Genomic DNA, 23871 nt, shown 5'->3' with positions numbered 1-23871 from the left:
TTTTAAAAAAAAAAAAAAAAAAAAAAAAGAACTAATTTAAAAAAAAAAGAAAATGGCATAAAGGCTGGGAGGTGGCTCAGTGGCAGAGTACTTGTCAGCACGTACAAGGCCTGGGTTCGTCCCAGCACCACGAAATCAACAAAAACTAGTCACAGTGATGAACTCTGCATTACACAGAGCAATAAACAAGAACATACAAATGCACAGCTCTGTGACCTGCTTCAAAGATAGAGAACAACAACAGTCGTGATGATGGTTTGGAGGGAAATGAGGAGGGAGAGGGCAGGAAAGAAAATAAAAGGGAATGAAGGTCAGAGCAAAGCCAAGACTCAAAGTCCCCTCTGTCCTCCGTCTTCTGCAAGGCAGAGCTAGACTCTGTGCTGGACCCACCGGAGGGCAACAGAAGGCCACTCTGGGGCACCCAGCCTCCTCCTGGGACTCACCGGCTGGCAGGAAGTGCTGCGGGTCCACCACGGGCTTCCTGTCACCATCGGAGCTGCCGCTGCTGCTCCAGCTGCCCCAGCTGCCCCGGCTGGCACGGACACTGCCCGAGGAGCTTCCACAGTCAGAGCTGGAATCCGAGCAGAACTTGTCTGCACACTTCTTCTCGGGCTTCTGGAAGTAACCGTCTACAGCAGGTGAGAGAGAAACCGTGTTTCACTCACACAATTTCAACCTGATGCCATTTCTAACAAATGGAGAGATGTGGAACCAGGAAGAGGCCAGAGTTAGCTCCAGGGCTCAGTTAGCAAGAAGAACCAAGACGTCCACTGACCCTCACACAGGCCGTAAGAGCAGCAGCGAAGAGCCGAGACTCTGCCTGCGGGAAGGACGACTGGACTCATGTGGGGCCAAGAGTCAACAGCAAGTAGAACCTCGATCTAAAAATGGTTCTGGGACAGTCCCAAGAGGGCATAAAAAAGATGTGTTGCAAAAGATGTCAATGTTACTTTTGAGGATCGACAAATTGTCACAGAACATAAGTAGAATCACAGAGCTAAAGGAAGAAAGAGAAGTAAAAAAGAACTCCAAAATTTAGAAGATGCTTGTGATGACATCAGGATGACTACTTAAAGGTACTTCCGCAAACTGGCGAAGTTTTCATCAGCCATTCTCACCAATAAACACAAGAAATGTTAGAGGAAGCAAAGAAAATCTCCAAGAAGAAACTGATGCCCTAGAGTCCATAGTGGAAGCAATTCAGCAGATGTTGGCAGACTTGGAAGTTCAATTACGTGTAAAATTTGGCAGCAAAATAAACATTGAAGCTGATGAAAGTTAAACATTTTATAATACTTATAAAATTTGTTTAATAAACTTGAATTTTTAAAAATGATGATTTCCCTTCTTCAAATGAGATGGAAAGAAAAACTTATCTTTTTAAACTTTTAATTAATGGAAACTCGCCTATTCTTACATCTTATTTATTTTATATTTTTTAAAAAGACAGCATCATCTATATATTTTGCATATATCAAGTTTAGGTGTTTTGTGCCATGTTATTAAAACCAGTTAAGCAATTGTTGGTTTCTCTATTATCTAGAATACTTATTCGTTTATAAGAAAATCTAAGTTGTGTCCTGTTCTTTACGCATCTGATCTCAGTTGCTATCTAAGGATGGTGAAAACCATACAAGAATGTATATGGTCCTGTACTTGTCTGCTCAATCCACAATAAAAACTTTGTCAATTACTTAAAAAGTACATAAATATATACAACAGACTTATTTGAACATATATTTAACAGACATCACTATCATAGGTGTTGGTAAAAGAACATGTAATATTCAGACAGGCCAACTTTTTTTTTTTCTCTTTTTGTTACTGTAGACTGAACCCAGGGGCACTTAACCACTGAATGACATTCCCAGCCTTTTTTATTTTTTGTTTTGACACAAAGTCTTGCTAAGAGGCTTACAAGTCTTTCTAAATTGCTGAGGCTGGCCCCAAACCTGCAATCCTCCTGCCTCAGCCTTGTGAAGTGCTGGGATTACAAGCATGCAAACCACACCCAGCCACATCAATCTTCATCCACATACAGAGTAGAACAACGAAAGAATGTAAGAATATTTTAGAAACCAAGAGATGTACCAAAAAAAAAAAAAAGGTTTATGTAAATGTTTGATTTTTTTTTTTAAATTATACACTTTACACTTTATTTCAGTGCTCTGTAATTAATCGGGGTTTATGTTGACAATGATGTGGAGGATAAACAGCTGTGTATTTAAAAGTAAGGCTCAGGAGGCTGAGGCAGGAAGACTGAAAGTTCAAAGCCAGCCCCAGAAACTTAGCAGGGTCCTAAGCAACTCAGCAAGACCCTGTCTCTAAATAAAAAACAAAAAAGGTTGGGGATGTGGCTCAGGGGTTAAGTGCCCCTGGGATCAATCCCTGGCACCAAAAATAAATAAATAAATAAAAATTAAAAGTAAGCCTTAAAAAAGGCTTAAAAGGGGGGGGGGCATTTGCCTGTCGTTCTTCCCACCACCAATAATAATAATAATAATAATAATAATGGTTCTAGAGGCTGGAACTCGATTCAGTGGTAAAGTACTTGCCTCATGTGTGGAAGGCCCTGGGTTCTAGTCCCAGCACTGCCAAAATAAAATAAAAATGGTTCTAGAAATAATGAACCACTTCTATTAAGAAAACTGAGGCTAGAATCTATGGGATGAGAGGTTTGTAGATAATTTTTCCCTGTTTTATTAAGATGTCCACTAAAATTTAGAAGTATTTGATATATGTGTAGGAAGAATCTCTAATAAAACCAGAAGTAGCCAGGCATGGTGGTGTACTCCTGTAATCCCAGCGGCTTGAGAGGCTGAGGCAGGAGGATTGCAAGTTCAAAGCCAGCCTCAGCAACTTATCGAGGCACTTAGCAAGACCCTGCCTCTAAATAAAATATAAAAAAGGGCTATGGATGTGGTTCAGTGGTTGAGCACCCCTGGGTTCAATCCTCAGTACCAAAAAAAAAAAAAAAAAAACCCCAAAAAAACACAGAAAGCAGTATAACTGTCAAAAGAATGAAAAAATAAAAGACAGGGACAGTCCAGTTAACTGTGGTGGCTGGACCGTGCACTGTGAGCTCATGTGGGCTGAGAGGACTGTGAATCCCCCACCACCCTACACCCCACCGGCACTGCCAAGTTCAGTGCTCCAGTCCCGCTGTCCTCAATCCTACCCTGGTCCTAGCACTGGGTGCCCCTCTATCTCTCACTTGGGGGTCCTGCCTACCAGCCCTTGGGTGGGGCAGAGACTTGGCTCTTTGGAAACTATCTGGCTCAAGAGTGGCAGTGGCACTCTCTCAACTGGATACTCCCCCTTTCCACCAAGGGTGTCCCCGTCTAGAGCAAGCAATCCTTGCTCCTGCAGCAATACATATGAGGATAGATGAGAATGGCATGGGTTTTGTCGTTGTTGTTTCTGGTGGAGGAGGGCAACACTAGAGGCCTGCCCAGGCTCAACAGAATCCTAGCTCTCTAGTCCCACCCTGACAGCATCCTATTTGGACCTCAGTTAGCCACAATGCCTGTCAAGTGTCAATCAAAGCAGAACTTCTTCTCATGCTGGACACCTCAAGGAAATAAAACTATCCCCAAAAGCCCCCTTTAGCTCCATGTATTACATACCTGCCTCTCTCTGTGCAGCAGGTGAACTGCTCGTCATTTCTGCATCTGCTTTACAACTCTCCCCAGCATTCTCCTGTACACACCAGCTCCTTACATCAGTGCCACTGCCCAGCTCAGACCTCTCAAAATCACTGCACACAAGCTTCAGTTCACTCTGTTCAGAAGACCTGGAGGAAAAAAAAAAAAAACACATCCACACACACATCCTTCCCTAAGACATTAGACTCAGGAAAATCTGACCCTAGGATAAGTTGGAGAACATGATGAGCAAGGAAGGGGACATCAGTAAGAAAGAGATCCGGGGGGCTGGGAGCACAGCTCCGTGGTAGAGTTTGTGTTTAGCATGCTTGAGGCCCTGGGTTTGAGCCCCAGCACCAAATTTTTAAACCAGGTTGCCATTTGGGGACTAGAATTAATTTGTAAGTCATTGATTTTACTTAAAAGTTTACCATGAGAGGAATACGACTCTGCAAGGTCACTCAAGGTTAACTGATAAGTAGCTGACTTGGGATTCTTGGCTTGTTTCCTTTGCTTTTCAATAGATGAACCTGCTCTGCCTGGTGTCTGACAGAAGGTACTGAGTGTTAAACACCCCCTCACTCATTTATTTAGCAAATGTCTATTGCATGTACTATGTTCTGTGTATTGTCCAGAGAGGTGGAGCATCTATAAGGAAGGAAAGCACAGCCCCACCCCACCCTAATATGGATTATGAAGTTGAATAAATCTCTTGCTAGACCACAAACCCTTCCAGGGCAGAATTATAATACAATTTCATAAACATCGAAACAGAAATGTGGAGAATGTTCCGGGATTAACCAGATGACTCTTTTGCATGCTCTAGTTTTGGTACACAGTATTGAGTCTGCAGGATGGCAGGAAAGAAGATGAAATATGTGAGGTGCAACAGACGGTTCTGCTGGTTTCTTCTGATCAAGGTAAAAATAGGATGTGGGCAGAAACAAGAGTCCAGGCAACAGGCTACTCAATAACCACCACCTACTTCTTAAGCATCATGTTCTCAAAACATTATGAGCAGCTACAGACTCTGCCTTGGAAGTTATTTTTTAACAATCCAATTATTCCTTCAGCATCTCAGAAATCTGCTTTTAAAAGTATCATAACATTTCATTGGTAAAACTGCACTCTATTTTCATATCTTTCTATAAATTCATATCTGGGAAAACAGACTTCATTAAAGTGACTTCATGGTCAATCATATGTTTATAAAAACAAATACGTAAAAGAATACAAGGTCTGTGTCTCACTTCCTTTCTACAGAATATTATGCTTCAGCTTTCAAATAATTTACTCTAAATTATCCAGGCTAAACAAGGAAAATGACCCATCAATAATTAGAATTCAGTGTTATTAACAAAGTAATAATGGGTATGTTTATTCTTTCATAATTGCACTTTGTGGTGGTGCCATGTGAGCTGGGTGTGGAACTGAGACTGGAGGCGACCCTACAGCTGCCCCCCCACCCCGGCCCATCATCCAGGACTGCACGTGGGCCTCGCTAGGAAGCTCTCACAGTGCTGGGCCAGGACCCCGTGCTCCCCAGGGCAGCCTACCCGCAGGTCTAGAGACAAACACCCAGGCACATGAAGCACACATGCTTCCTCTGCCATGGCCCTAGCCACCATGCAGGCTGACCTGTCAGTTCCTTCTGACAGCCAAGTTCAAGTGCAGCAAAGTGGAACCCTTTCCCTACACAAATGTGGAACTGCTAGTGAAAAAATTTTAACAAAAACATTAAAGTGCCCAGCTGAGACCACAAGAAAAAGAAATCTCTAGGTGCCAGAACTCAGAAGAAAAAGAAGCCGGGGGAACGGCTTCAGTGCCCACCCATGGACAGCTGAAGACAGGCCTCAGGGGGTTGGAACAGCATTTCCAACATAACACTGAGGTCCTGGAAGGGGACAGCCTCCATTCAAGGGGGAACCTGAAAAGATCCATCCAAGGGCCCAAGGAGGACGAGGCAAGGGAGGATGTGTCTGCTACAGGTTTTCCCATGTGTGGGTGAGGGGCGCTGGAAGAGTGATATAAGAGAATTTTAATATTTATTTTTTAGTATTTGGCGGACACAACATCTTTGTCTGTATGTGGTGCTGAGGATCGAACCTGGGCCGCACGCATGCCAGGCGAGCGTGCTACCGCTTGAGCCACATTCCCAGCCGAAGAGTGATATAAGAAATCAGAACTTGAGAGTGCCCGCCTGGTATGCACAAGGCCCGAGGTTCAATCTCTAGCACTGGGGGAAAAAAAATCAGAATTCAACTGAGTAGATTTGGAGTTAGACTGTGTACCCACACAACTGACCTGGTTAAAACAAGTCAGTTTAAATGGGAAATTTAATGTTAGATTTGGGAGGCTATTCCTGGAACCTCAGCAATACAGCAATACAGGATTCTCACAAAACATCAGATAAGAAAATGAAAGTCCAGTGCACTTAAGCATCTTAAGGAAGCAAGGTTTCCAAAACCCAGTGCCAAACTGCCGGGTTCAATCCTGGCTGTGCCCTTGCCAACTGTGGAGCTATCAAGGAGCTACTGACTACCTGGGCACCTCGCTTCCCACAGCTAGAAGAACCCACCTCATGCAGGACTGAAGCGAGGGTTACGGCGGGGGGATGGGGGGAGTGACTATTCCATCTTACTATGCCAGTGGCCAGGCTGGGAATAGGTGGCCTTGCCTGTGTCCAGGGCTTTCTCCTGCACCTGTCTCACAAATGCTCCTGCACTTTACAGACAGAACAAGGCCTTGGCACAGAAGAATGCTTAATCCTTTTCCTAAAACCTCTTGGCTTTTAGCATTTTGTAAAGGACAGATTTAAAATAAATTTTTGAAGCCGGGTGTGGTGGGTGGTACATCTGTAATTCCAGCTCCGGGGGCGGGGGGGGGCTGAGGCAGAAAGATCACATATTCAAGGCCAGCCTGGGCAACTTAGTGAGATCCTGTCCCAAGGCCGGGAAAATAGCTCAGTGGTAAAACGTACCTGGGCTCAATCCCCAGTTTAAAAAAAAAGAAAAATGAAAAGGACGGTGGAATGAGGTGGATATTATTACCCTGCACCATGTACAGCCAGAGGAAGGAGAAGTGTGCTCCATTTGTGTACAATGTGTCAAAATGCATTCTACTGTCATGTACAACTAATTAGAATAAACTAAAAAAATAAAAATAAAAATAAAAAACAAGAAGGCCCCTGTAAGGTACTTTTAATAAAAATACAATCAGAAAATATGTTAATTTTATAAGTACATTTCAATCTTGAAGTACTATACTATACTATATTTGGTCGTCTATCCAACCTTAAGTAAAAGATAACAGCACAATGCACAAACATAAAGTAAGAAATCAGACCAAAATCATAAAGAAATTGTAAAAACCACACACCTGGAGGCCTGGGCAACACCCCTCTTCTTGTTTTTTCTACACGTTCGATTTTTATTCCAATTCAGATTTTGCACATTTCCGTCTTTTTTCTCCTGAAGCTTCTTCTTCCTGAAAGGATCCTCTTGCTAAAGAGGAAAAAGAAAGCGTTTAGTGGCCTCAAGTGCCTCGACGTGAAGAGAAACCCTTGATTGTGTTTGTTTTAATTTTTGAAGACCAACTCCATCTGCGTTTAAAATGACCCTGCTCTGGTGACAACTGAGACATATGTTCCCCGGCCTCTAGTTTGTTTTCATTTCCCTCCTTTCTCCATCTCCCTCTAGTTCCAAAGAAAGAGAAGAAAAAAACGAATTGTTGCCTATAAAATTCCTGAGGGGCTAAAAAGGAAAAACATCTGCTAGCAATTTATGGGTGGCTTGCTGTTGGCTTCAGCAGCAATAAATCCTCCAGCCCCCACCTGTTAATCTAGTATGTGCAACTCCCACGAATGACTACTAGAGAAACATCAGATTAAAACTCAGTTTAAGAGTAAGTTGTGTACTTCTATTGTTGTTTACAGATCAATGTCAGGAGAACAGCCAGATCCCAATAGAAGGCCCCAAACTTGTTGTAAGTTTCTTGGGTAAATAAAAAGTATGCTTTATATTTTTGAAATGTGGTTCTAAAAAAAAAAAAAAAAAAAAAAAACCTAATCCAGCATGTGATGCGTATACAGTAGATAGGAGAAGTTACAGATACATGTGTATACTTTTAAAATTTGTGCTTTTCCTTTTTTTAAATGCCAGGCCCAAAGGGAAGGGAATTCCCCTAGCTTTTGTTTTTAAAGTAGCCAGAGTCTTCTCCATCTTCTTACACATACTACTTCTCTTCCACATGCTGCCCCTTAAAGCACAGGCACTGACAGGTGAGAGGTGGTGCACCTGTGCAGCAGGACTGAGGGCTTAAAAACACGGCTCCAGCGTATCTGGTCCTTCCAGGAGGAAACTGCCTCCTCCAAGGTCCTCCAGAGCAGAGGAAGACCCCCTAGATGCACAAATCCTCTTCCTACTGACCCCTGGGACTCACATTCCAAGAAAAGCAAAGTCTGGTTCATTTTACCCTCTTTTTCAGAAGGTTGGTCCAGAGATCAGAGAAGGAATCCACAGAGTGCTAGCATACACATGACTACCACAGGAAGAAGAGAAAGCAAAGGTTCCACGACCTATGTTCTCTATGTGGCCTCTGTCTGGGACAGCAGAATCCTCCATCCGTTCAAGCAACGTGTACACTCTGATAAACAAGTGTTAGAAATAACACGAAATTCTAACTACCACATAGTCAGATGATGGAATTTTTGCTTCCTTCTTTATATTCTTTTAATATTCTTTCTGGTAGGTACACAGCAACATTTTTTCCTGACACTGAAAGTATTTTAAAATCCTAACAAGCCCAAAACACAGAACCCTGTCCCACAGGACCTAAAGCTAATTGCTGAAGTTTGATGTCCAACAGACATAGGAAAGACAGACACGTGACCTGCGTGCAACTCACACACACACCATTTGTTCACGTGCCGCTCCTTCATGGATTGGGGGGAGGGTCACCCCTCTCCTACCCACATTGTTCACTCAAAGGCCAACTAAGCCTTGTCAAAACACAAGTTCTTGAGCCTTTCTGTTTCTCCAGGGTCAGGCACAAATAAAGGGTCAGTCTTTTAAGTGTGAGTGGGTCTATGACAAAGGGCTGCCTTTCTCACATCAATCTGGTTGGAACTGTCACCCTGTGCAAACAGGAGGGTAAGTCTATTTTGGATGGCTGAGAGGTAGGACAGAAGCGCCACAGAATTCACAGCAAGGAGACGAGAAGAGTGAGGGACAAGCTGGGCTCAGAGGCAACGAGTGGAAGGACCAAGAAGCAAAACCCACGAGTCACATAACAGGGGAAAGAAATCGTGGGTGAGGAGAAGAAAGCAGAAAGAGGCTGCGAGGAACGACAGCTGACAACGACCTTTTTCTTTGAGACGTGAGTGCATCCAAAGCACTGGGCACCGAGCAGGGACCCAGTGGAATCAGGCTGAGGGCGACAGGCCTGCGTCGCGGACAGTGACAGGAAGGCAAACCAGGGAAAGGAAGCTGCAGGCTTGCCCAGAAAGATGAGGCAGAGGGGGGGGTGATCGGACTCTGAGAGCAAGGTTCCCACGGGTAAAGCAGAGCTGACCACGAGAGGAAAAGAGCCACACAGAGACCCAATTTAGAGCACTGCCTCGAGGGCCACACGGCCAGCTTGCACCCTGCTCCCTGCCTCCTCGCTGTGTTGCTTGGGCAAGTCACTTGGCCTCTCTGCCTCGGTCCCCTGAGTTCCCAAAAGGTGGCTGGTTGTAAGGATTAAGTTACCTGTCACAGTAAGCAGGCTGTCTTTGCTATCATCATCGTTGCTGAGCCTAAACTAAACAGAGGTGACAATTTAAAAGATGTCAAGGTGGAGAAAGAGCCTCTAAATTTTTCTAAAAGCACAAGAAGAAATCGAAGAAGAGAAACCGTGGGGCCAGGGTTGTGGCTCAGTGGTAGAGTGCTTACTGAGCATGTGTGAGGCACTGGATTTGATCCCAGCACCACATAAAAATAAACAAAATAAAGGTACTGTGTCCATCTACACCTAAAAAATAGATATGGTTAAAAAAAAAAAAAAAGAAGAAGAAGAAGAAGAGAAGAAACCACAGATTGATTGCACAAAGGCATTCTGAAACCACCATATATAAGTAAAAGTGAATGAAAATCAGAAGGGAAAACTAATAAAAAATTCTGATACACAATGTTTGGTGAACAACATTAAGTTAATATCTTGACATACAGAGTGTTCTTAGAGAAAATAAAGGAAACCACTAACATTCAATAGAAAAGTGGAAAACATAGAATATCAATTCACAAAAGGAATAGAAAAGGAAAAAAATGAGTTCATCTAGAATATTTCACAATAAAACAATATCCTTAGAAAAGGCAAATTATAGACTAGCTTGTATCTCATCTTTCCATTTTGGTTTTAGAAAACATGAATGCATTTATAATGCATGTTTACATTTGCAAATACTAGGCAATGACAGGAAGCAGGATATTGTAAGAGTGTCAGCCTCTGATTAAACATTAACATCTTAATTTATAGGATTTATTTGAAGTGGTAGGATTTTGGATGCTTTAATTTTTTTATTAGAATTTTACAAAACATGAAATAAAACAAAATGCTCCCCTTTCCCTGGTGAGATGCAAACTGAAATGAGAAACAAACCCAGCTATTCAGAGATGGAGGTGTAGCTCAGTGGTAGGTGCATGTGTATCAGCACGTAAGGCCCTGGGCTCAATGCCCAGCACCAAAAAGCAAACAAACAAGATCAAGGGAAAGCCCAAGCCTTTTGGCTCACTTATCATATGACCATAATTTTGCTAAGAGGGGCTGTGGGTGCAAAAGTCAGTGGTAAAGCTCACACTTAGTGTGCATGAGGCTCATGTTCAATCCCTGGCATCAAAAAAAATTTATTTTATTTTATTTTATTTATTTATTTATTGGACAAACTGGTGCTGCTGAGAGGAAAATGAAGCCAGCACTCTCATACACCACACGTGAACATAAACTGCTACTGACTTTCTGCAAGGCAATGCAGCAGCACTCCAGGGAAAGAGCTGATACCCTTTAACTCTATTTCTTGACATCCATAAATAAGGATCTATCAGGAATGAAGACAAGAATTATGAACAAAATTGTTCATCAGAGTTACTTATGAAAGTCAAAAGCTTAAATGCCCACCTGCAGGAGAATGGTTTAAATAATGGATGGCTTAAATTTTGGCACAAATGATAGATTGTTAATATACCCAATAAAAATAAAGCTGTCTAATATTCAACCACTTGAGAAAATAAGAATCATGACATTAAACCTACCCATAATAATAGCTGTTTTCCTCACTATTTTATGATGGTGAAGTAAGAAACTTTTTTGAAATTTGCATAGAAAACAAATAAACTTCTAAAAGTGGTTCATTTTGTATAGATTTTTCCCCCTTACATTTTTAGGCTTCTATAAGAATCATGGATTCCTTCCTAAAGGGGGAAAAATCTGCTTAAAAGAAAATAAAAAGCCAGAGCTAGGGTTAAAATTTAGTTTATGGCTCTCAAACTTGGGCTTCAACCAATAAATCTGGAAGAATGTTCTCCACATACTATAGACAGATTTATACAATTTTCTAAGCTGCAAAGTTAGGCCCTAAGAATGTGCAAGAAAAACAAACGCTGAGCACTGCACTTGGGAATGTGTTTATTGAGAATGATTTTCTTTAAACGAACAATGAAATGGAAAGTACACTCAGGGGACCTCAAAGTACAATTCTAAGAAACAGGGAGTGAGTCAGACATACACAGAAATGGCAAAGGACAGCCCCCAACTCGGAACCAGAAAATCCACCTTGGTTAAACTTGGCTGGGGATGGCCACAGGGTCCATCTGAGTCCCCTAAGTCCCTCAAGCTGGCATCTTTCCTGCTGAGCCAGCAGCCACTGTTAGGTACACATGTCTGTAATAACAGGCTCACAGACCAGCCCGGGAGGGATTACATAGCCTTAGGGACGGAGTGCAAGGACTGAGAGACATGGTTAAAGCCGGTTAAGGCCCCACAGCCTCAAGCAGCTAAAGCCAAAGACACACAGGGAAGAAAGTAACTCAACAAATTAAGAAAACTGCATAACAAAGGACAGAAGTTGGAGGGCTAAGTCTGGATCTGGGATCCAGGAAAGACTCTGAGACTGGGGCAAGGGCTTAAGGGAAGGAATAATGTCCACACATGTGGCAGATGGGCACCAGGAGCAGTACTGACCATCTCAGACCAAGGGGACCTTGGAGTAATCGGTCACCACCTTTCCTCCCAGCATCCAATCCCAGTACCAATTTCTATTTCGCTGCAGGCCAATGGGCAAGCCTCTAAAGCCATTTAGAGCAGAGATGCAGATCTTCACTTCACTGGTTCCCTCTGTCCTGCATCTGATGACTTTATTTCTGCTCTGGAAAGTACGCCCTACTTGTCTTTCGGCTGAGCTCTTTGTTCCTCTGCTGTACCTGTGCTGGCAACCCATCTGCAAATTCGAGGCTGCCCAAGGGTCAGTCAGGCCACCATCTTCTTGCCACACATGCAACAGAGAACTCATGCAACAGAGAACTCCAGGCAACATTTGGGTCTCACCTCCACAGGGATAAGCCCCCCAGCTCAAGTTTCCAGTCTCCCTTGTCATGGAAGCTCCAGCCCCCCAGCATCTATTACACGACTGGCCCCAAAGCCCGCAACCCCCCCGTTGTAATGACTGCCATCCTAACTGTCACTGCTTTGGTACTTACTACTTGGCAGCCTGCCATTCTAAGCACTTCTCATAATAACTCATTTCCTCCTCACAACCCCATGACATTGGAAAACTATTATCATCGTTTTACAAAAGGAGGGCACTGTGACATTAGCCCAATGTCATTTCATAGAGTGAGTGTGCATGAGCTAGATTCAAACCCAGGAATCCTGGCTGTGAAGTCCATGCTCCTATGATGCAACACTGCTCTGAAAGATGTGAAAAGAAGCTTATTACATAAATCCCAATTTCTCATCTTCTAGCCACCGAGGTGTTAAACCTTGCGTTGCCGTGGCAGATGGCTGTGTAAAAAAAAGTGATTCCTCTGCTTTATGCTACCAAGTGCTAAGAAGTCCTGATGGTTTCTTCTCTAAATGTCTCTCTTCTACTCTTCCTATCCTTTACCCTGGTCCTTATCTAAATATAGGTCTTGGTGACAGCATGTCTCCTAGCAGAGTGACAGCATCCATGCTAGAAGAAACCTGATATCCATTTCTTCCCTCTCCACCCCAGATTCCCAAACACCCATACTGATCTTTCAAAAATGCATTATTCACACATTCAGTCAAGCTCTTACTTAACAACTACATCAGTTCTATGTAAGAAGCAATCTGTCAAGTCTTTGTGAAACTGATTAAAAAGATGTCCAACTGATACCTGTCAGGAAGATCAGAGCCTACAGGCTATTTGTCACTGTTCAGCCAGCCACTGTCCCTTCACCCCACAATTCAGCTCTCCATGATTTGCATCAAATGTCCAAAACTGGCAACTCTTAGGCCAAATCCTCTAAAACACTTTTGGTTTGCACAAATGTGCTTTTAAAAATTATGACTGAGGGCTGGGTTGTGGCTCAGTGGTAAAGCATTTTGCGTACGTGAGGCACTGGGTTAGATTCTCAGCACCACATTAAATAATAAATATATAAATAAAATAAAGGTATCGTGTCCATCTAAAACTTAAAAAAAAAAATTAAATTCTGATTGTAAAATTCTGTAGCAGACAAGCATTCTCTAGTTCTCGATAGACACCACCCACCTCCTTGTGTTTCCCATGGAGACTGAAGGAATAAAATCTCACCTCTCAATTAGCATTCAAAGGCCTTCACAATCTGGTGGACTCTGACCTTCCAGGCTATTACTCTGAGTAGGGGTGGCTGCACAGGCAGATGACTCACTGGCTACCTGTTCCCCAGTGTCCAGCTGTTCCTCACCTATGGGACTCAGTGGTTCCCCTGCCCACCTTTCCTCCTCCTCCTTTCCATACAAGTTTCCTTCTCCTCCAGGGGCTTCCCAGGGCCACTGCAGCCTGACCTGGCTTTTGAATCTCTGACATGCCCTCTATTACATGCTCATCTTGGTGCTGATTACAGAGAAAACTCTCACCTTTCTCGACATGCTGCAAACTCCTACTGCAGAATGTCTGCAACTTATTTTACAGCACTTACATTTTTATTTAAATGAAAGATTCATGCTTATAAGTTTAAATGAAACAGAGGATGATGAAGAAGGGGTAAAGAAGTCATCCAAACTCCCACCACTCAGAAATAACTAAGGTCACCCACTGACATTATGTTAACCTTAACATTGAGTATTTTTCTAGAAACATATGTACAAATGGTGGAGAAATTATGGGAATAATTTATAACATGGGACCTGTGCTACTTTTTAAATAAAAAATTAAGGCTCAGTTTTATATTAATTTAAAGTAAGAAAAAGAAACTGAAATTGTCAACAGGAACTTACAACTTTCAAATAATTGTTCCTTCTCCATGTGATATAGTAATTCCTTAAGGATCTAAGATTACCAAGACTGGAAAAATACTTTAAGTTATTCTTTTAAGCTTTTAAACTGTAAGTTTCATTTTACATAGTAGTGGCTCTCTACCAAAAAAGATTAAAATTAAAACTTGTTTTCATTTACCTCTCAATCCTACCTCCTGTATTTTAGAGAAATTCTTTTTCTTTTCTCTTCTTTTCTTTTTCTTTTCCTTTTTTTTTTTTTTTTTTGCTGAAGTTTTAATATATGCAATCTGCTCTGCAGTTGTAAAGACCATTGTGTAGTCTTAGTTCTGGAAATAAAATGGACTGAAACCTCACAAAAGACTTTTTTTTTTTATTTTGGGTCTATACTTTTACTTCTATCTCAATTGGCTAAATTTTATTAACTTGCCTTTTCAAGTAAGACTCTTTAGGGCTGGGGATATAGCTCAGCTGGTAGAGTGCTTGCCTTACAAGCACAAGGCCCTGTACCTTGCAAGCACAATCCCCAGTACCACACACACGCAAAAAAAGATTCTTAAATTCATTTGTGTTTAAGGATTGTCTACCTATCACCTCTGAATCAGAGTGTCAACTTGGCTAGACACAATATTCTTTGTTCCAATTTTCACTGCTGTTTTTTAGCATGAGATGTTCCTGTGGAGAAGTTTGAGGCAGCCAAGCAAGCTTAAGTTTGTGTTTCCTGATTTTCCTGTCTTCACATCTCTTTGCGCTCCAAATTCAGTTAATTTAAGTAGAATGTATGCATATCTATTTTTATATGTCAACCTTTCCTTGTGTACACAGTAGGCTCTTTTGATCTACAAACTTAGCTTCTGCCTCACTGCAGGAGAATTTTCTTCTATTATATCACAAATACTTTTCTAACCTTTTGGAGAGAATACGATGATAGTCACAGGGATAAAGAAAGAAGGTGACTCAACAAGAGCATGCCTTAAAATAATGGATATTGGTACCAAATGGACAGAAGGGATCCTGATCTGGTTCTACTCTACTGCTGGAGTTAATCCATTTTCTTAGGAATAGGTACCACTAACTCCTAGGAGTTCATCCATTTTCTTAGGAATAGGTACCACAGGGAGACAAAGCTATATGGCTTCACTAAAAATTATTTTAGTACTCCCTACATATTGTTTAGAAGATAAACGTTTCTGAAAACCCACACCAAATTCCCAATATTGATTCCAATATACTGAAAAGAAACACATTTCTTATACAAATATTTGCATCCTATACCCTAAACATATTATATTTCTTTTAGTAAGAAAAAAAATTTTTTAAAGGAATACAGACCTCCACTGAAGGCATGTCCTGTTTCTCAGAACATATGTCTTCTTTAGAAGCTTTGTGAATCTTCTTTTCTGAAGATGACTTTGTGTCGACCTTTTTCAAAGTTTCACAACTGTCTACTTCATTCTTGACAGGCACTTGCTGGTTATTCCCTTGAATAAATAAAAACAATTCAATTTCTAGCTAAATTTTTCCATTCATATTCCTTTTTCCTATATCAAGCCATCTCATTTGGTTTAATGACTTTTAGGCTTAAAGATTACTTTTGACATCCATGATGCTCCAGAAACTAATTTTGTTTATAAGTAAAAATGCATTTAAATTAAGAGTTCTACAATCATTAAAAGACGACTAGGAAAAAGGCATATGGAGGGGGGGAATCAATATTCACAGCAGCATCATTATATAATAGACAAAAGATGGAAACAACCCAAATATTCACTGATGGATGAGTGGGGGGTGGGTGCTGCATACACATAAGGAAATACTATTCAGCCTGATTCATCACCTACGGTGAGTACACTTAGCATACTGAACAGCTGGAATTGTTAGGATGATTTTTAAAAAAAGATCAAAATTCTAATATAAGCTACAACATGGAGGAACCTTGAAGACATTATGCTAAGTGAAATATGCCAGTCACAAAAGGACTAATGCTTCCTGATTCCATTTGTAAAAGGGACCCAGCATCATCCATCCACCATAAAGGGATAGAAAGTAGAATGCTGGTTCCCAGCATTGGGAAAGGGAGTAATGGGTGTTACTTAGCAAGCACAGAGTTACTGTTTGGGATGATGAAAAAGTACTGAAAATGGACAGTTCACATGCACAGCAACGTGAGTATACTTCATGTCAGTGAATTTTATAATTAAAAACAGTTAAAGTGCCGGGCATGGTGGTGGACGCCTATAATCCCAGCGGCTCGGGAGGCTGAGGCAGGGAAATCACGACGTCAAAGCCAGCCTCAGAAAAAGTGAGGCACTAAGCAACTCAATAAGACCTTGTCTCTAAATAAAACACAAAATAGGGCTGGGGATGGTGGCTTAGTGGCCATGTGCCCTTGAGTTCAATCCCTAGCACCCTCCCCCCCAAAAATAGTTAAAGTGGGAAATTTTATGATATATACATATATTTCAATCACATTTTTGGGGTGACACAAGAAAAGAACTGGGTTCTCCACCACTAATTAGAATATAATGAGATTAAATGTCATGTGAGTAGTCAAAGAGTTACAGTTTTTGTTTGTTTGTAACAGGAACACAGCATCCCCTTTCCTGTCTGTGTACATGTATACAGTAGAAGCATAAAGCATCACCACCAAAGGACACATGTCATTTCACGGAAGGCCCTCTCCCTGGGCAAGTGAATAGCACCCACAGGCCAAGCAAGGAACCAACAGTAGGTGAAAGATCCAGAAGTGGGATGTGCTGGTGAGAACCTTACCTGAAAGCATGCCTTCTCCATCTGCAGCGGGTGTGCTGGGGATGGAACCCAAAGTCTCATACATTCTAGGCAAGAACTCTGTCACTGAGCTACACCTCCAGCCATTTTTCTTTTAGGTGACTTAATAGGTAAACTACTTCTATCCCTTAATTCACAATGAAGGCACAACTCCACAGCAACTGGCTTCAGTTTTGTAATTTAAAACAAAGTATTTCATTGCCTTCTATCCCCCCCACACCCCGCCCTTAATGATATCTCAAAAATCTGAGAAAGTTCAGATGGCCACAGCAGGCCCTGGCAGAATGGATGCCTGACCAGACAGTGGGACCTGAGGGGTGGGGGCGGGGGGGGNGGGGGGGGGCAAATCTCTCAACTCACAAGATGAAAGGAGCAGTTGAGTCCCCTCAGATTCTGACACTACAAATGAAACTCAAAGCAAGATACATAGATTTTTTTTTTTAAATAACACAAAGTAAGCATACTTTTTCTGTTAACTCAAAGTGACATAAATATCAAGTAACTATAAAAACAGTGGCCAAGCAAACGGCACATACTGTGAAAAGGGACACAGGATTTTTTATAGTTTAAGTACAAAAAGTTAATTTGGAGTTAGAGTCTTTAAATGTTGCAAGGAATACATGCGTATACAAAATGAATCTTGTGGCTAAACTCATTACATAAAATATAACAGAATTTTCACGCCTTTGGCTATGAAGAGACCCTGACAGAGTCCAAAGGCAAATCTGATCACTGTCATTAGCTGGCAGTAAATTTTAACAGCAGGGTTCAAAAAGATTCTGAATCAAAGGCAATTAAGGAACTCTAAAAGGAATTTCTGTCCCTACAGGATGGACAGTCAACCATATGCCAAGGGGTTGAGATCTATCTTCTTTACAGGACACAGGGGACACAGCTTTTGGGTCCCCTTGTAAGCTGTACATTTTGAAGTAAGCATGCAACTGCAGCCCTGCAGAAATGTTACCACTCCCCCGTCTCACAGGTGGCAAAAGTAAAAGTCATTCTTGTGCCAAATGATGTCTAAAATGTAATTCCTTCTATAACACAAACTGGCTGTTAGACCTCCACAAAGGAAAATATCCACCGCTGAGAATCAGTCACAGGGACAGCCAAAAGCAAGGGAACTCTGGATCCTGGGAGCCAAGAGTATGAGACAGAACACAGATATTCTCCTCTAAAGAATGAACCACTGCTTTCCTAGCCTCTTATTTCATGAGTAAATACTTTTCCTTAAGTTTTCTTCATGTCAAGAATATAGCACCTAAAGTATTAATCACCAAAGTTTCTTAAGGAGGACCCAAATTTAATAGACAAAACTACACCAACCCAAAGAAAGTGGTAAAGCCGAGATTTTTTAGAAAATTAACAATGCTTTCTGTGGGGCGAAGAATCAGGATGAACAGTAAGATGAATGCTAATCGCAAGTTCTTTGGTGATTGAAAAAATCTACCAAAATAATATTCAAGAATATGAAACTACTGAGTATATACTTTTAAAAGGAGCCAATCCAAGTCTTCCTATTAAGCTTGCAATATTCCCATAACCTCACAGCAAGTGTTTTTTCTACAGTTAAAAATCAAAGACAAATGAAAGAAACAACAATAATAAAGGGAGCAGGAAGAAACTCTGGAAGGCGACAGATGTTTATGGACTTTGTGGTGGTGGCGATTTCAAGGATGAATGCTTATTTCCAAGCCCATCAAGATGTACACATAAGGGCTAGGAAAGCAGCTAAGTGGTACAGCGCCACCCCCCCACGATATATACATTAAATATGCAGAACTTTTTACATGTTAATCATTTTTCAAAAAAGTGCTTGTAGCAAAAAGCAAATGGAAAAACAAGAAATGTGAATTAGCCAGCACCTTGCTTCAAATTTTGCTATCTAAAATCTAATCATCTTATATATTCTGAATAATGGATCTAATCATTATTCAGAATGATTAGATGATTCTAATGATTCTAATCTAATCATCTTATATATTCTCCAATAATGGATCTCTAATAATGGATCTCCAATAACTTGAATAGATCTTCAAGTTATTAGTATCTGTGAATAAGAAAGAGTGATTTCTGCAAATACAGGTATTTCAGAAATTTTGGGGGTGTCCATTTCAGTAAGAACTTTCAGATACTGTTAATTCCAAGGCATTAGTAAGTAGAAAAGTCTACTGTCCTTTATAGTATTATAAGAAAAAAGCAGTGTGGTAATCTGCTAACTATTTCTCTTTGGTAATGCTGAGACCAAGAAGCACCTAACTTTAGCCATAATTCTAAATCTATAGTATTTGAATCATATAATTAAAAATCATAGCTATAAATATTTGAAAAGATATATTATTTCAAAAGATCATTTACATTACACATAGAGCCTCACCCTGTGAGATGATCAAGAGATTCTGGAACATGTAACAAACCTTTGAAGATTTTAGCTGTTTATCATGCTTGACAGGTTGATGCCAAAAGAAAAAGAAAAAAAAAAAAAGTATGGGAAAACAGAGCCCAGGAGAATCTGTCCACAGCCTTCACTTCTATCAGGCGTTTATATTTACCATGTACTACAGGCCCCTCAGGGGAAGGCAGGGGGAAGGCATAGGCACCCAACAAGACAGGTTTTCTGCTATCCAGAAAACATTGTTTCTCAAAAAAGAAGAATAAAGTCAGAACCATTAATATAGAAGCTGGAACATTTTTTTCTTTGAGGGGGGCGGGAGCCACAAAATGGGTGGTACAATTCTCCCAGGGCACCTGGAGTTCTGATGGGTTAAGAAAAATCACTGAAGACACTCTTAAGACAAAGGATTTGCTCCACCTCTTTCCCAAAAGCAATCTTAACCACTAAAATTGCTTCTGCAGAACAGCCTTACAACCTGGAAGAAATGGATAAAAATGTGGGAGGCACATTAACCAGTTTCAACAGAGTGAGTGGAAGTTTACAATTCTGTTGAACAACACAGTAAAACAGATGAAATCGGAACTTAGGATCCTCAACCATTAGGTCAGATAAGTTCCAAAACCCAAAACTCTTTTCCTCAGATTCTAGAAAGGATCTCGAGTTGGAAATGACATGCTTTCCACAAAGTAAAATACTTCCCAAAGTAAAAAAAGAACTAACGCCCAAAGCCTGAATTGAAACGCAGAAGGTTCTTGTATATACAGTTTTCTCATTCCTGAGCAACCTGCACACACTATGGTTTCCACAGCCACTAGATGACCCTTTACCATCTGCTGAGTTACACTGCTCTCCTTCCAATTTTCACAAAGGAACCACAAGCCCTTAATATTACTAAGAAACTGCAAATTCTACCTTCCAACTGTTAATCATCTTCACCTAGATTTCTCAGTCCATATTCATTTTTAACTCGTCACAATTTTTACATTATAAATGGATGGCAGGCTATCTGTACATTTTTTTTAGCATTTTGATATTTTCCTAGAATAGTGTTGCAAACATAAAACAACAAAATATAGTTGTTCCGAAGTATCCATAAGGGATTGGTTCCAGAACCCTCTCAGGTAACAAACTCCAAGGATGCTCAAGTCCTTCATATAAAATACCACATAATTTATGCATATCCTCCCACATAACTTAAATCACCTTTGGATTATCTACAATAACATAATACAATGTAAATGCTACATAGATGTTATATGCATTGTTTAGGGAACAATGACAAGAAAAAAGTGTATGAATTCAGTACAGATGCAATATTTTTGACTGAGTATTTTCAGTCCCTGGTAGGTTGACTGTGCAGGTGGTTAAATCCTTTAATGTAGAACCCACAGATGCAGAAGGCAGACTTCACTGTCCATGTCCATGAATAAAACTTCCCTTTGAGGATTCTCCTGCTGACACATTAATTCTATAGAAAAATACAGGCCTGTGAATTAGCACCTTTGGATCTTTATTTATTTATTATTATTTTTTACTTTATATGTGGTGCTGAGAATCGAACCCAGTGTCTCACACATGCTAGGCAAGTACTCTGCCACTGCACTATGACCCCAGCCCGTGAATTAGCACCTTTGAATTTGCTGGTCTGAACACAGCGGAAAGCCAAAAAATTCATCATCAACACCTACATGGTCTGATCTACAATCACCATGATACCACTTAACATGCTGCTGATTGAACCAAAAAACAGATTAAAAGATTCTTGAAGTGGGAGAAATTTTTCATTTCAAACATCATAAACATACTAGTAATCCGCACAGGAAGGATTCTGGGCAGGTTTACCACCCACAATGATATAGGCAAATCCTACGTCTGTGGACTTTTGAATCAGATTTACTCACATCTACTGAAATGTTGTTACACGTGGTGACTGTGGCTCAACTATTGGCATTAAATACAGAGTACCAGACAGAAGGACCATAAAGCACAGAGCAAATTCTCTGACCCACTCTGGTTCTACATTTCATCCATTTCAAAGAACTGGTGTAGCAGAAGGTCCCTCCTGGCCATCTAATAAGCAGGCATGCTCGTCCAGACACTCGACAGGCCCAGAGACCGCAGAAGCAGCCTCCTGGAGGGTGATTCCCTCAGACGACTATTATTTCAAGTGCGCATAGTCAGCCCACGCCAAAGACTGTACTCAGACCCACATGACTCAGAGAACAAGGAAAAGGCCCACGAGGACTCACTCCACTACCTCACCTTTTCCCAAAGGTTTTGTGGTCTGGGCCCTGAGAGCGTGCGGGTCAGAAACAGTACAGAAACAGTACACAGGCACCCACCCACCCACCATCAAGTACCTGCAGACAAGTCATCTGGTTTGATTTTAAAGATCTGGTTAACTGCGTTATCTGGGGGCAAACTCACACAGCAGGTGGACACAGTGTGGACCCTGCAGACACACGCCCCCTTCACATGTCCACCCTGCTGCCAAGGGAGACAGTACCAGCTGGTCGGAACCAGGTGCTGAGAATGCCCGTTCGGCGGCCCAAAGTACATTCCGCCCACAGGACTCCAACTTTCTTTTACATTAGAAATGTCCTTTTACGAAACAGTCAAAATTCAATTTGAGTTTTCTTTAACTAAATACATAAAGTTTGTGAGAATTAGTCAATCCATGACCTTTCTGTACCTTCTCTACATCACTGAATAGTAAAAAATATGAAACTATCACTATGGTGTGAACATGAAGTGTCCTCTAAAGGCCCACGTGTTAAAGGCTTGGTCCCGGGTTTAGCACTACTGGGAGGTGGGGGAAACTTTAGGAAGTGAGGCTCAGTGGGAGGGCCTCTGGCTATCGGGAACATGCCCTCAAAGGTGATTATGGGACCCCAGTATCTTCCTCGTTTCTTGGTCATGATATGAGCAATCTGCTCTGATGAGCACTCCCCATCACTGGCACCTCACTAGAGACCTCACTAGAGACCCTCACTAGAGACCCAAAGCAACGGTGACATCTGATCTTGAACTAGAACCTCCAAAATCATGAGCTAAATAAATCTTCGCTAAGTTAATTGCCTTAGGTATTTCACTGAAATCACATGAAGCTGGCTAACACGATTATTTGTATTTAGATGTTTCAAATTAAGACCAAAGGCAACGGAGTTTTTTCCAACAGGTACAAGAATGTGTACATTAAAATGGTCAGATGGAGGAAGAGAGGGGGGAGAGAAAGAGAAGAAGGGAAGAGAGGGGAGAGGACACAGGACCTTTTGCCACGGGACCAAGGGATCAGCTCAGGTGTAATGCCAACGTTAACGTAGTTGAGCTTAGCTGTACTTCCACTAACTGTATTTGCTACATGAGAACACTTGTCTTCTTTTAACAGATGGGTGCTCTCCAAGAAGAACCAGGGTCCAGGGACCATGACACAGTGTCAATAAATAAATAAATGTTAGTTAGCTGGTTGGTTGGTGAGGTTCTGTTCAGTTGGAAACACAGCAGGGACTAATTAATTTTTGCAAATAGTCTGAGAAGCTAAGAACAAACAATTAGAAAAAGGCGTCCATATCCTCCCAACAGTAAAATTCAACATTCACACCACAATTAAACCTCCTAGCCACAACATTCTAAAACCTGGGTGCCTTGTCTTAAAACTCTGCATTTCACAAGTCACATTTCAACATTTACACGGTGTAGGAACTAGAACACTCGGCATCCACAATTAAAACTAAAGGTCACAGGTGAGAACGAATCCCATCCAGAATGACAAGGGGCAAATGGAGAGAAGAAATAAGGAGGAGGAAAAGATTACCATTATGCTTCTTGGACATTTCTGGCAAGTCTGACTGGTGGAACTGAGGTGAGTTTCTTGGCAAAGGATTTTCAGGTAGTTTCTTAGCGGTCTTCAGGGGACAGAGCTCTCGTTCCTTGAGCTCGACTACGTTCTCTGAAGTTTTAATGTCAGTTTCCTTAGGAAACATACATGTCTGTATTCCCTCCTTCAGACTACATTCTGAAGAAGTATTATTGACAACAATTGTGTTTTTCAGTGTGTTTTCCTCTTTATTCAATAAGTTTTTGGGGAGGGTTAAATTCTTCTGCAGGTTGACACTCATGCCATTTGCATAGTTGAGGCTGACCCAGTTCTCACCCATGACATCGGTGCAAATGTCCTCTTTAGCAGCAGACAGGGAGCCGCCCAGGGTCAAAGTCTGTTTCTCCTCAGTAGCAGTGCTGGCACTGCTGGCCAGGGATGCGCTGGTTTTGTGTTTACTGTAGTACACTGAGCACTTATGCTTCTTCTGAGAGTGACCATAGGTGGCTGGGCTCCTCTTGGCAGCATTCTGGACCCTGTTGGGTGGGGTGCTCACTGGAAGGCAGCTTTTCCCTCTGCCTTTATCAGAAGGGCCGTACGTGTCGAGAAAGTTCTTGCAATTGCTTCTGAATTTAAGATGAAAAACATTTAACATAAAGGCAAACCAGATAAAACCATACTTCTCTGTTTCTGCACCACGAGAAGGAGGAGGCAACCATACAGGTACGCATGTGTTAAGGAGTTCTACCTCCCCT

The 23871-nt window shown here is 41.5% G+C and overlaps 1 protein-coding gene and 1 pseudogene across 1 annotated transcript in view; one reads left to right on the top strand and one right to left on the bottom strand.

Moving 5' to 3' along the window:
- Nucleotides 1-23871, bottom strand: part of Tmem131l (transmembrane 131 like) — a 167801-nt gene that overhangs the window by 16278 nt on the left and 127652 nt on the right. The window contains exons 24-28 of the mRNA XM_015484360.2: nt 23114-23739; nt 15447-15595; nt 7023-7147; nt 3627-3793; nt 444-629 (exon numbers count right to left, since the gene is read on the bottom strand). Coding sequence (XP_015339846.2) covers nt 444-629; nt 3627-3793; nt 7023-7147; nt 15447-15595; nt 23114-23739 — 1253 coding nt within the window. The remainder of the gene's footprint in view (nt 1-443; nt 630-3626; nt 3794-7022; nt 7148-15446; nt 15596-23113; nt 23740-23871) is intronic.
- Nucleotides 704-1282, top strand: LOC107141088 (annotated as a pseudogene).

Source organism: Marmota marmota, unplaced genomic scaffold, assembly GCF_001458135.2.
Source record: "Marmota marmota marmota unplaced genomic scaffold, marMar, whole genome shotgun sequence".
In the NCBI taxonomy this organism is placed as follows: Eukaryota; Metazoa; Chordata; class Mammalia; order Rodentia; family Sciuridae; genus Marmota; species Marmota marmota.
The sequence above is the reverse complement of the archived record's forward strand: the minus strand, read 5'-3'. Positions and strand labels throughout refer to the sequence as shown.